The 13807-nt window shown below is 45.3% G+C and overlaps 1 protein-coding gene across 1 annotated transcript; it reads left to right on the top strand.

Moving 5' to 3' along the window:
• The first annotated feature begins 2053 nt into the window (after window positions 1-2053).
• On the top strand, window positions 2054-12938 carry LOC120043013 (zinc finger protein 2-like). The gene is made up of 7 exons (XM_038987747.1): window positions 2054-2416; window positions 3336-3480; window positions 3832-4347; window positions 5450-5629; window positions 9588-9655; window positions 9941-10133; window positions 11582-12938. Exons 1-7 carry the CDS (start codon window positions 2408-2410, stop codon window positions 12121-12123), a joined length of 1653 nt encoding a protein of 550 aa, XP_038843675.1. The 5' UTR covers window positions 2054-2407; the 3' UTR covers window positions 12124-12938.
• Window positions 12939-13807: the final 869 nt, after the last annotated feature.

Here is a 13807-nt window from a genome sequence, read left to right as displayed (position 1 = left end):
ACAGCCTCCACTCTTCTGGGAAGGCTTTGCACTAGATGTTGGAACATTGCTGCGGGGACTTTCTTCCATTCAGCCAAAAGAGCATGAGCGAGGTTGGGTACTGATGTTGGGCGGTTAGGTATGGCTCACAGTCTACGTTCCAATTCATCCCAAAGGTGTTCGATAGGGTTGACGTCAGGGCTCTGTGTACGCCAGTCAAGTTCTTCCACACTGATCTCGACAAACCATTTCTGTATGGACCTCACTTTGTGCACGGGGGCATTGTCATGCTTAAACAGGAAAAGGCCTTCCCCAAACTGTTGCCACAAAGTTGGAAGCACAGAATCGTCTAGAATATCATTGTATGCTGTAGCGTTAAGATTGGTGGCAAACTTTACACCACTCTGCACGACGCTTGGTATTGAGCATGGTGATCTTAGGCTTGTGTGTGGCTGCTCGGCCATGGAAACCCATTTCGTGAAGCTCCCGACAAACATTTATTGTGCTGATGTTGCTTCCAGAGGCGATTTGGAACTCTAGTGAGTGTTGCAACCGAGGACAGGCGATTTGGAACTCGGTAGTGAGTGTTGCAACTGAGGACAGGCGATTTTTACACACTTCAGCACTCTGCGGTCCTGCTCTGTGAGCTTGTGTGGCCTACCACTTTGCGTGGCCTACCGCTTTGCGTGGCCTACCACTTTGTGTGGCCTACCGCTTTGTGTGGCCTACCACTTTGTGTGGCCTACCGCTTTGTGTGGCCTACCACTTTGTGTGGCCTACCGCTTTGTGTGGCCTACCGCTTTGTGTGGCCTACAGCTTTGTGTGGCCTACCGCTTTGTGTGGCCTACAGCTTTGTGTGGCCTACCGCTTTGTGTGGCCTACAGCTTTGTGTGGCCTACCGCTTTGTGTGGCCTACCACTTTGTGTGGCCTACCGCTTTGTGTGGCCTACAGCTTTGCGGCTGAGCCGTCTTTGCTCCAAGAGGTTTCCACTTCACAATAACAGCACTTACAGTTAGTTGAAAGGTGGCATCCTATGACGGTGCCACATTGAAAGTCACTGAGCTCATCAGTAAGGCCTTTTTACTAGTTTGTCTATGGAGATTGCATGGCTGTGTGCTCGATTTTAAACACCTGTCAGCAACGGATGTGACTTAAATAGCCGAATCCACTAATTTGAAGGGGTGTCCACATATTTTTGTATATATAGTGTATAGAAGGGTTGTCTTTAAATGTTTTTAACTGCATTGTTGGTTAGGGGCTCGTAAGTAAGCATTTCACTGTAAAGTCTACACCTGTTGTATTCAGCGCATGTGACTAATAACATTTTATAGTGACTAATAACATTTTATAGTCACGAAAATGATGCGTGCAAGTGGATGGGGCAGAAGGCCATGAGTTATGATTCTGAACGTCATATAGCACGCAACAGTGACAAGAAGCTGCCATAGTTTCACATTGTTCTCGATACCATGTCTTGTTGTGACTGATGTCTCATCTACGCTAATATGGCTAAAATTCACCAGCTAGCTAACCAACAACTGTAACGATATATTTGAGCTATTTGAATAAGTGCTCATTGTGCAAATGTATTGGTTTTCAATAAACATTTGGAGAATAAAAATATTGTTTACATATTGTCAACAATATAAGCCAACCACGCCTGTTTTTCCCCAAAGTTGCGCCCTCACTGCTAGTTGCTAAACAACTGACCCATCTACTGACCACGAACATTCCGTTGAATGACAGTCAGGTTTGGAGAACCCGACTGAAGAGATTCTGCAATTATGTTAAATTCCTTCACATTTTATCATATTTGTATTTGTCAAAGTTCTGGTGGTGCCAATCATAAACCCAGTGCGTTGTAGCCAACACGTGCAATACCACCACTCACTGACGCCTATGCACAATCAATGTCATGATTGAATAAATAACCCTTAAAAACCTGCTCCTTTCCCTAGATTTACGAATCAATTATGTTTTAATTAATGTCACTAGGGTCTATTGCAGTTTACCAGGCAGTTGCCCCTCTCCCTCATTTTTACTGCCTTTCTCCTCCAATACGTAGCGGTAGAGCGCCAGAAGCTGCTCACTGACCGAAGAAGAATATCCCGGAAGTAGGTGGATGCAGGCGCAAGTTAGCTACTTCACTTCAAAATACTGATAAAATATGTCCATATGCCATTTCTGATACGGTTGTGATTGGCATAGACATTCGCCCGTCTGTCAAAAAAACATGATGTAACTCTAACGAGTTAGACGCGAGGAGGCACAAAACTACTTTGGTAACTTAGCTTGTTTAGCTAACAAGTTAGCTGTCAAATAGTTTCACGACAACTGAGCCGACCCCCGTTCTGAGGTGACAGTTGGTTTCAGTGGAAATTTCTCCAAACCCCAAAGTCTACTGAAGAACTGTTGGGTCGATTCACAATGGATGAGGTGAGAAAGCGCACATCTAGTAACAAACGCTCGCTAGGTAGCTAGCTAGCGCCATGGTTTGTTGTCATACCAAATGTTAGTGGCTAGTTATCGTAGAATAAAAGGCAAGCGGTCAGTTGATTCCTGGGTTATTGCTCCATCTAATGATCGTTATATTCCATTACAGTAAGTAATGGTAGTAAATGCAATCTTTCGCGGTCTGTCAGATTCATAATGTAGGCCGCAGATTTATCCCTGACTAAAGACCACGTGACCTGGCCAGGAACACTCTGGGCCTTGTGGAGCGTTTCCTGATCAGATCGTATTGGCCTGTTCCAAGTGGCACCCGATTCCCTTATATAGTGCACTGCCTTTGACCAGGGTCCATAGGACTGAAGCATTGTACTATGTAGCCATTTGGGAAGGAGACATTGTCAGGGTAAAACTCATGGTCGTAGTAGTATAATAATACATTGTAGTTGGCATCAGACATCCCTCTGTTCCATCATTGTATCTGTGGCAGATTAGCCTAGCGGTTACAAGCATTGGGACAGTCACTAGTTAGAATTTTATTTATAACATTTTTATTTAACTAGGCAAGTCAGTTAAGAACAAATTGTTATTTACAATGACGGCCTACACCGGCCAAACCCAGAAGACGCTGGGACAATTGTGCGCCGCCCTATGGTACTCCCAAACACAGCAGGTTGTGATACAGCCTGGATTCGAACCAGGGTGTCTGTAGTGAACCCTCCAGCACTGAGATAGTGCCTTAGACCGCTGCGCCACTCGGGAGCCTTCCGGAATCCCCTAGCCGACTAGGTGAAAAATCTGTTGATGTGCCCTCGAGCAAGGCACTTAACCCGAATTGCTCCTGTAAATCGCTCTGGATTAGAGTGTCAGTTAAATGACTAAAATGGCATGTCAACATTTATTGTAGGACGGTGATGGCAAATCCAGCCTGTCTAACTCCTGTCCTACTCGACCTAAACCCACACAGTCACCAGTTCCTGTCAGGAACCACAGGAACCAGAGAACACTGCAGGGTCCCAAGCTGCTAAAAGTTGACTGGGATTCTCTTTTTAGTAAGTTGGAATGTTTTGAATTTGAATGTTTGGGACAGAATAGTCATTTAACAGAAAATGACTTATCATTGGATGATTTACATTCATCTAACTCTGTGTTTTTCAAACCTGGTCCTGGGGACCCAAAGGGGTGCACGTTTGAGTGTTTGCCCTACCACTCACACACTTTCAACTCATCACCAACCCTTGATTTGAATCAGGTGTTTTAAAAAAATAAATACAAAATATGCACCCATTTGGGTCCCTGGGACCAGGATTGGAAAAACACTGGTCTAACCCAGATGTGTTGAATTCATGTATTTCCACCAATCAAACTAATGTTATAACGCATTAGTGGCATCATTCACACAGGAGAGAGACAACCTCCATCAGGAGCCGCTCAGGAGAATCAGCAGAAACCCAAGACATTTCACGCCTGTCCAGTGTGTGGAAGACACTGCCAAAAGTTATCCATCCTGCAGATCCACATGAGGATCCACACGGGAGAGAAGCCATACCCCTGCCCCGACTGTGGCAAGAAGTTTGCTCACCTGGGAGCCATGAGACGACACCACCTCACACACACGGGAGAGAAGCCTTACTCCTGCTCTGTGTGTGGGAAGAGTTTCACCCAATCAGGACATCTGAAAGAGCACCAACAGTCTCACTCCGGAGAGAAGCACCACTGTCTGATCTGTCTGAAACAGTATATCAGAGCAGAAGATCTGAAGATTCACCACAGAGTTCACACGGGAGAAAGGCCCTACCGCTGTGCAGAGTGTGGCAAGAGCTACATCAGGTCAAAGAATCTCCGGGCTCACAAGCTGACTCACCAGAGGACAGGAAGTGGTGGTAAAAGTGACGGGGAGATGGCAGCTACTATCCAGGGTGAGTTGGAAGATCATTTATTAATAATAAACAATGCATAAAGGACTGGGAGTGTCCCGAACAGAGTGAGCCTAGACCTGGACTAAGAAGAGCTTTTAATGGAGAATCTCTATTGATAATGCTTGTTAGTCCAGCACTAGGCCCATTGAGAATGCTTGTTAGTCCAGGACTAGGCCCATTGAGAATGCTTGTTAGTCCAGGACTAGGCCCATTGAGAATGCTTGTTAGTCCAGGACTAGGCCCATTGAGAATGCTTGTTAGTCCAGGACTAGGCCCATTGAGAATGCTTGTTAGTTCAGGACTAGGCCCATTGAGAATGCTTGTTAGTCCAGCACTAGGCCCATTGAGAATGCTTGTTAGTCCAGGACTAGGCACATTGAGAATGCGTGTTAGTCCAGGACTAGGCACATTGAGAATGCTTGTTAGTCCAGGACTAGGCCCATTTGAGAATGCTTGTTAGTTCAGGACTAGGCCCATTGATAATGCGTGTTAGTCCAGGACTAGGCACATTGAGAATGCTTGTTAGTCCAGGACTAGGCACATTGACAATGCTTGTTAGTCCAGGACTAGGCCCATTTGAGAATGCTTGTTAGTCCAGGACTAGGCACATTGAGAATGCTTGTTAGTTCAGGACTAGGCACATTGAGAATGCTTGTTAGTTCAGGACTAGGCACATTGAGAATGCTTGTTAGTTCAGGACTAGGCCCATTGAGAATGCTTGTTAGTTCAGGACTAGGCCCATTGAGAATGCTTGTTAGGCCAGCACTAGGCCCATTTGAGAATGCTTGTTAGTTCAGGACTAGGCACATTGAGAATGCTTGTTAGTTCAGGACTAGGCACATTGAGAATGCTTGTTAGTTCAGGACTAGGCCCATTGAGAATGCTTGTTAGTCCAGCACTAGGCCCATTGAGAATGCTTGTTAGTTCAGGACTAGGCACATTCTGTGTCTGGAAAACTGTCCCCAAGAGGTTTACCTGACCACATGACCTGATGATGATGATGATGATGATTAGTTCTACATTGAGACTAAAGATGCCTGTACATCAATAGCTGTGTCATAAATTAACAAACATGTGCTTTGTCTTTCTCTCTGCCTGCCAGTGAAAGTGAAGGAGGAGGAAGAAGAGGAGGAGGTTGGTGGTTTTATCAATGCTGAAGGAGAGGAGGAGGAAGAGGTTGGTGGTTTTATCAATGCTGAAGGAGAGGAGGAGGAAGAGGAGGAGGTTGGTGGTTTCATCAATGCTGAAGGAGAGGAAGTTGGCTGGAGTTTCCCTGATCTCAGTAAGTAGAGGCAGAATGGTGACACAATCAGTTGTATCGGATGTGTGTTCCAATTTACACTATTCATTTTATAGTGCACTTCTTTTGACCAGAGCCCTGTGGGGAATAGGGTGCCATTTTGGACACAACCTAGACCCCTTGTTGGCTTATTTACCAAACCCAATTAATTAACTCACAAATTATCTCCACAGGAGAGTCCGTAATACCAACCTATCTCCACAGGAGAGTCCGTAATACCAACCTATCTCCACAGGAGAGTCCGTAATACCAACCTATCTCCACAGGAGAGTCCGTAATACCAACCTATCTCCACAGGAGAGTCCGTAATACCAACCTATCACCACAGGAGAGAGTCCTGTCCATGGCTCTGGTAGTCTCATTATAACCAAAAATACCAACCAGTGAAAGTTGACATTGTGTTTCTAAATGCTATCACCAAGAGGTAGAATATGTAGTGAAAACAATAGGGGTCCTAAAACGGAACTTTGAGGAACACCGAAACTTACAATTCAGAAGACAAACCATCCACAGAGACAAACTGATATCTTTCACGACAGATAAGATCTAAACCAGGCAAGAACTCGTCTGTTTAGATCAATTAGGGTTTCCAATCTCTCCAAAAGAATGTGGTGATCAATGGTGTCAAAAGCAGCACTAAGGTCTAGGAGCGCAAGGACAGATGCAGAGCCATGGTCTGATGCCATTTAAAAGGTAATTTACCACCTTCACGAATGCAGTCTCAGTGCTATGATGGTGTCTAAAACCAGACTGAAGCGTTTCATATACATTGTGTTCAGGAAGGCAGTTCAACAATTTTGAGAGGAATGGGAGATTCGATATAGGCCAATATTTGTATTTATTTTCTGGGTCAAGATTTGGCTTTTTCAGGAGAGTCTTTATTACTGCCACTTTTAGTCCGGAGGATAGGGAGCTGTTTATTATGTTCAACATAGGAGGGACAAGTACAGGAAGTAGCTCTTTCGGTAGTTTAGTTGGAATAGGGTCTAGTAGGCAGCTGGAAGGTTTAGAGACCATTACTTTTTTTCATTAATATTTGCGAGCGATACAGGATTAAAAAACTCTAGTGTCTCCCTTGATCCGAGGTCCTGGCAGTTCTGTTCAGACTCAGGACAACTGAGTTTTGGAGAAATATGCAGATTCAAAGAGGAGTCTGTAATTGCTTTCTGATGATCATGATCTTTTCATCAAAGAGGTGCCTGAAATGATCACTGCTGAAGTGAAGGCCATCCTGTCTTGGTGAATGCTGCTTTTTAGTTAGTTTTGCAACAGTATCGAACATACACTTTGGATTGTCTTTATTCTCCTCAATCAGGTTGGAAAAGTAGACTGATCGAGCAGCTAATCAAGGGCTCTTTGATATTGCACGGTACTGTCTTTCCAAGCTAGTCAGAAGACTTCCAGTTTGGTGGAGCGCCACTTCCTTTCCAATTTTCTGGAAGCTTGTTTCAGGTCTTGGGTATTTTCTGGAAGCTTGTCTCGGGTATTTTCTGGAAGCTTGCTTCAGGGCTCGGGTATTTTATGGAAGCTTGCTTCAAGGCTCGGGTATTTTATGGAAGCTTGCTTCAGGGCTCGGGTATTTCATGGAAGCTTGCTTCAGGGCTCGGGTATTTTCTGTATACCAGGGAGTTCATTTCTTGTGACAAATGTTTTTTGTTTTTAGAGGTGTAACTGCCATCTAGGGTATTACGCAAAGTTAAATGTAGATACCCGGTTAGGGGTTTAATTGATTTTTGTACTCTGACGTCCTTGGGTAGGTGGAGGGAGTCTGGAAGGGCATCTAGGAATCTTTGGGTTGTCCCGAGAATTTATAGCACAGCTTTTGATAATCCTTGGTTGCGGTCTGAGCAGATTATTTGTTGCGATTACAAACATAATAAAATGGTGGTATGATAGTCCAGGATTATGATCCACAATATTTATTCCACGGGATGAAACTAGATCCAGAGTATGACTGTGTCAATGCGTAGGTCCAGAGACATGCTGGACATGATGTTGTTGATGGCTCCGAAAGCCTTTTGGAATGAGAATGTGGACTTCTCCATGTGAATATTGAAGTTGCCAAAAATGTGAATATTATCTGCCATGACTACAAGGTCCGATAGGAATTCAGGGAACTCAGTGAGAAACGCTGTATACGGCCCAGGAGGCCTGTAAACAGTAGCTATAAAAAGTGCTTGGGTAGGCTGCATCGATTTCATGACTACAAGCTCAAAAGACGAAACTGCTTTTAAAAAATATCAATTGAAATTAGCTGTCAAATGTTAGCAACACCTCCGCCTTTGCGGGATGCGCGGGGATGTGGTCACTAGTGTAACCAGGCGAAGAGGCCTCCATTTAACTCAGTAAATTCATCATGCTTAAGTCATGTTTCATCAGTCAGGCCAATCACATCAAGATTATGATGAGTGATTAGTTCATTGACTATAACTGCCTTGGAAGTGAGGGATCTAACATTTAAGTAGTCTTATTTTGAGTTGTGAGATATCACGTTCTCTTTCAATAATGACAGGAATGGAGGAGGCCTTTATTCCAGTGAGATTGCTAAGGCGAACACCGCCATGTTTAGATTTTCCCGACCTAGATTGAGGCACAGACACGGTCGCAATGGGGTTAGCTGAGCTGACTACACTGACTGTGCTAGTGGCGGCCTCCACTAAGCTGGCAGGCTGGCTGACAGCCTGTTGCCTGGCCTGCACCGTATCTCATTGTGGAGCTAGGGGAGTTAGAGCCCTGTCTATGTTCGTAGATAAGATGAGGTCACTCCTCCAGCTAGGATGGAGTCCGTCACTTCTCAGCAGGCCAGGCTTGGTCCTGTTTGTGGGTGAGGCCAAGAAAGAGGGCCAATTATCAACAAATTGTATCTTTTAGGAGGGGCAGAAAACAGTTTTCAACCAGCGATTGAGTTTTGAGGCTCTGCTGTAGAGCTCATCACTCCTAACTGGGAGGGGGCCAGAGACAATTACTCGATGCCGACCTCTTTCTAGATGATTTACACGCTGAAGCTAAGTTGCGCTTGGTGACCTCTGACTGTTTCATCCTAACCTCGTCGGTGCCGACGTGGATAACAATATCTCTATACTCTCTACACTCACCAGTTTTAGCTTTAGCCAGCACCATCTTCAGATTAGCATTTACGTCAGTAGCCCTGCCCCCCGGTAAACAGTGTATGATCGCTGGATGATTCATTTTAAGTCTAATACTGCGTGTAATGGAGTCGCCAATGACAAGGGTTTTCAATCTGTCAGAGCTAATGGTGGGGAGGCTTCGGCCTCTCAGACCCCGTAACGGGAGGAGGAGAGACCAGAGAAGGCTCGGCCTCTGACTCCGACTCGTTGCTTAATGGGAGGAACCGGTTGAATGAGCGTCACCGGTTGAGCATGCCAACAGCATTTCCTTCCAGAAGCCATGAGAAAGTTGTCCGGCTGCGGGGACTGTGCGAGGGATTTATACTACTATCTGTACTTACTGGTGGCACAGACGCTGTTTCGCCCTTTCCTACACTGAAATGACCCTTGCCTAACGATTCTGTCTGAAGCTGGGCTTGCAGCACAGCTATCCTCACCATAAGGCGATAGTTCTCCTGTATATTATGAGTACAGCGACTGCAATTAGAAGACATCATGTTAATGTTACTACTTAGCTTCGGCTGGTGAAGGTCCTCACGAACCACGTCCAGATAAAGCGTCCGGGGTGAAAAAGTTGAATGGGAAAAAAATAGAGCGAGGACGAAACTAAGAAGTTGGCAAAATTTGTTAAATGCAAAGTTTTAATGAAATGGTTAATGAAAGTAAAATAAAATGAAAAGTTTAGCAGGTAGCCGAGAAGCAACAAAATTGTTATTTATAACCCATAATACCAACCTATCTCTACAGGAGAGAGTCCTGTCCATGGCTCTGGTAGTCTCATTATAACCCATAATACCAACCTATCTCTACAGGTGAGAGTCCTGTCCATGGCTCTTCTGGTAGTGAAGGAGGAAGTCCCCCTACATCACACATCAACAAGGTGGGAGAAAAAATGACCAACATTTTATGAGATTAAATTATTTATTTTTTAAATGCTACACAGGGAACCTTCTAAGCTGATGTCATAGTTCTCAGGTCTTGAACCTTCTAAGCTGATGTCATAGTTCTCAGGTCTTGAACCTCCTAAGCTGATGTCATAGTTCTCAGGTCTTGAACCTTCTAAGCTGATGTCATAGTTCTCAGGTCTTGACAGGATTGAACAGAAGTCTTGTATTGTGTTTATAAATAGAGTTCTAACATGGTTGTTGATGTGTTTTCATTGTAGGATCCCGGTGACCAATCCAGCACCAAAGCTATAGAGTCCCAGGGTCCTGATCCAAGACATGAGGACATCACTCAAACACCTGGGATCAACGTTCATATTGTAGAAGAGAAGGAGGAAGTGAAAGAGGAGGATGAAGTTGGTGGTTTCATCAATTCTGAAGGAGAAGAATTTGACTGGGATTCTATTCAACATAGTAAGTGGAGGCAGAACGCTGACTGTTCTTTAGTTGACTGGGGTTCTGTTCAACATAGTAAGTGGAGGCAGAACGCTGACTGTTCTTTAGTTGACTGGGGTTCTGTTCAACATAGTAAGTGGAGGCAGAACGCTGACTGGGGTTCTATTCAACATAGTAAGTGGAGGCAGAACGCTGACTGTTCTTTAGTTGACTGGGGTTCTGTTCAACATAGTAAGCGGAGACAGAACGCTGACTGGGGTTCTGTTCAACATAGTAAGTGGAGGCAGAACGCTGACTGTTCTTTAGTTGACTGGGGTTCTGTTCAACATAGTAAGTGGAGGCAGAATGCTGACTGGGGTTCTATTCAACATAGTAAGTGGAGGCAGAACGCTGACTGGGGTTCTGTTCAACATAGTAAGTGGAGGCAGAATGCTGACTGGGGGTTCTGTTCAACATAGTAAGTGGAGGCAGAACGCTGACTGGGGTTCTGTTCAACATAGTAAGTGGAGGCAGAATGCTGACTGGGGTTCTGTTCAACATAGTAAGTGGAGGCAGAATGCTGACTGGGGATTCTGTTCAACATAGTAAGTGGAGGCAGAACGCTGACTGTTATTTAGTTGACTGGGGTTCTGTTCAACATAGTAAGTGGAGGCAGAACGCTGACTTCTTTAGTTGACTGGGGTTCTGTTCAACATAGTAAGTGGAGGCAGAACGCTGACTGTTCTTTAGCTGACTGGGGTTCTGTTCAACATAGTAAGTGGAGGCAGAACGCTGACTGTTCTTTAGTTGACTGGGGTTCTGTTCAACATAGTAAGTGGAGGCAGAACGCTGACTGTTCTTTAGCTGACTGGGGTTCTGTTCAACATAGTAAGTGGAGGCAGAACGCTGACTGTTCTTTAGCTGACTGGGGTTCTGTTCAACATAGTAAGTGGAGGCAGAACGCTGACTGTTCTTTAGTTGACTGGGGTTCTGTTCAACATAGTAAGTGGAGGCAGAATGCTGACTGTTCTTTAGTTGACTGGGGTTCTGTTCAACATAGTAAGTGGAGGCAGAACGCTGACTGTTCTTTAGTTGACTGGGGTTCTGTTCAACATAGTAAGTGGAGGCAGAACGCTGACTGTTCTTTAGCTGACTGGGGTTCTGTTCAACATAGTAAGTGGAGGCAGAACGCTGACTGTCCTTTAGTTGACTGGGGTTCTGTTCAACATAGTAAGTGGAGGCAGAACGCTGACTGTTCTTTAGTTGACTGGGGTTCTGTTCAACATAGTAAGTGGAGGCAGAACGCTGACTGTTCTTTAGTTGACTGGGGTTCTGTTCACCCTATCTCCTATGAAGTGCACTACTTGTTGACCAGGGTCCTGGACAAAGTGGATGCACTTGATAGAGAATAAGGTACCATTTGGGATACGGACTGTGAATGAAAGTCGACTTGCCTCGATACCTAACCCACTCTGTTATTCACACAGGAGAGAGCCCTAACTGTGGCTTAGACAGCAAAGCGAGTCCCGCTACATCAGAACATCCTGAACACCAGGAGAGTCACAAAACTAAGACGTCCCACTGCTGCTCAGTGTGTGGCAGAGAGTGCTACAAGCTCTCAGTACTACAGATCCACATGAGAATCCACACGGGAGAGAAGCCGTACCCCTGCCCCGACTGTGGCAAGAAGTTCGCTCACCTGGGAGCCATGAGACGACACCTACTCACACACACGGGAGAGAAGCCTTACTCCTGCCCTGTGTGTGGGAAGAGTTTCACCCAATCAGGACATCTGAGGGAGCACCAGCAGTCTCACTCCGGAGAGAAGCCTCACCTGTGTCTGGTCTGTGGGAGAGGGTTCTCTAGAGCGTCAGACCTCAGGATACACCACAGAGTTCACACAGGGGAGAGACCGTACAGCTGTGACTACTGTGGGAAGAGATACGGCCGCTGTCAGAAGCTACGGGCTCACCAACGGACACACCACAGTGACAGGACACACGCTGATACTGGAGAGGAGACGGAGTGAATAACCAGGAGGATTTGAACATAAGACATGATAAGCTTAGTATTCCTATAGGTGATGTTAGCCGGTTGGACAAAAACAATGATACACGTTGGTCATCATCAGACAGGAGAACAATAGACTCCATTGGAATAGACATAGTTCTAAATTCCACCTAAATGATTCACAGAATTCTGATGCAGGACACAGGCTGCTGGGGAGGGGACAGACGCTGGGTGAAGTTCCCCTGCCTGAATCCTAACCTTAACCATTAGTGGAGGAGATGCAAAACTGACCAGCGTCTAGGGGCAACTTCACCCTACTCCGTTGGGGGAAAGAATGGGGAGGCTTTATCAGTAAGTGTTGACAGTAGAACTATGGGTGTTCGTTAGTAGGGTGGACAAACACAACTATTAAACTTATGATGAAGAACGATAGGCTCGGTTAGAACAATTACAATGGACGTGGTTCTAAATTCCACTTGAAGAAAGCACCCAGTTCTGATCCAGAGATGACATAATCAGCGCTGTCCAGTTTGTTATAGAACTTGAACCAGAGAAAGTGAACCCAAAATGGCCGCTAGATGGTGTTCTAAATTGGAATCGCGGAATGCTTGTTCTCCGTCCACCCCATCCTGTGTGAGGAACCCTGTTGAAATGATTGTTTAAAAATAAAATGTTGATGTAATAATTCTGTTCTTTATTGGATAACATCCAAATAATGTTCAGTCGCAGGACATTTGATCACAGAGAGCGATGGCTCCGTCCAGGATTTCATTCAGTTCAATACGCCGCTATAAGATAGTAAACAAAGGTGTGTCATGGTGATTGAATAAATAGGTTACAAAAACCTGCCTCTTAACTTTTTATCTATTAAAAAAATACGTTTCTGTTTCTCTTTTCACACTACTGAGCCAAGCTGATGGATATCAAGAATAAGGTTTTATTTGCTATGCTTGAAGACGGCCTTGGTAAACGTGGGCTTTATAAGGCGTGCAGAAAATGTAACAGGGCAATATTGAAGTGTTTACTATGATTACGGCAGGGGAACTGTCAGTATACTCAGTTGAACTGTTGGTGATAATAGTCGCACAACCTGTTAGAATTATAGTTTGCTCAGATTCTATGTCTTGAATAGTTTATCATCTGGTCAATCTGATAGGAGTGACCTACTATTGGATGTGTTAATGTTATTATGGAAAATTGAGAGAATGGGTGTATACTATATGCTGCTCAATACTATATGCTGCAACTCCTCAACGGGCTTGGGAGAGGCGAAGGTCGCCAAGCTGCGCTTCTTAACACCCGCTCGCCAGGAACCAGGAAGCCAGCTGCACCAATGTGTCAGAAGAAACATCGTTCAACTGATGACCGAAGTCAGCCTGCGGGCGCCCAGCCTGCCACAAGGAGTCTCTAGAGCGCGATGAGCCAATTAAAGCCCCCCCAGCCAAACCCTCCCCTAACCTGGACGATACTGGGCCAATTGTGCACCGCCCTATGGAACTCCCGGTCACGGCCGGTTGTGACACAGCCTGGGATCGAACCCCAGGCTGTAGTGATGCCGCAACACTGCGATGCAGTGCCTTAGACCGCTGCACCACTTGGGAGGCCAGTAGTGATATTCTGCTGGGTCCCAGTACAATCGGGTGTGGAAGGGAATGTAATTGTAGACCAGTTAGCCAAAAGAGCTTTGAAACTAAATATAATTG

Source organism: Salvelinus namaycush, unplaced genomic scaffold (genome assembly GCF_016432855.1).
Source record: "Salvelinus namaycush isolate Seneca unplaced genomic scaffold, SaNama_1.0 Scaffold833, whole genome shotgun sequence".
In the NCBI taxonomy this organism is placed as follows: Eukaryota; Metazoa; Chordata; class Actinopteri; order Salmoniformes; family Salmonidae; genus Salvelinus; species Salvelinus namaycush.
The sequence above is the reverse complement of the archived record's forward strand: the minus strand, read 5'-3'. Positions and strand labels throughout refer to the sequence as shown.

Coding starts and splice junctions, on each gene's coding strand:
- LOC120043013 (XM_038987747.1), top strand. Junction 3,481..3,831: donor TGACTGGGATTCTCTTTTTA/GTAAGTTGGAAT, acceptor TCATTCACACAG/GAGAGAGACAACCTCCATCA. Junction 10,134..11,581: donor CTGGGATTCTATTCAACATA/GTAAGTGGAGGC, acceptor TTATTCACACAG/GAGAGAGCCCTAACTGTGGC.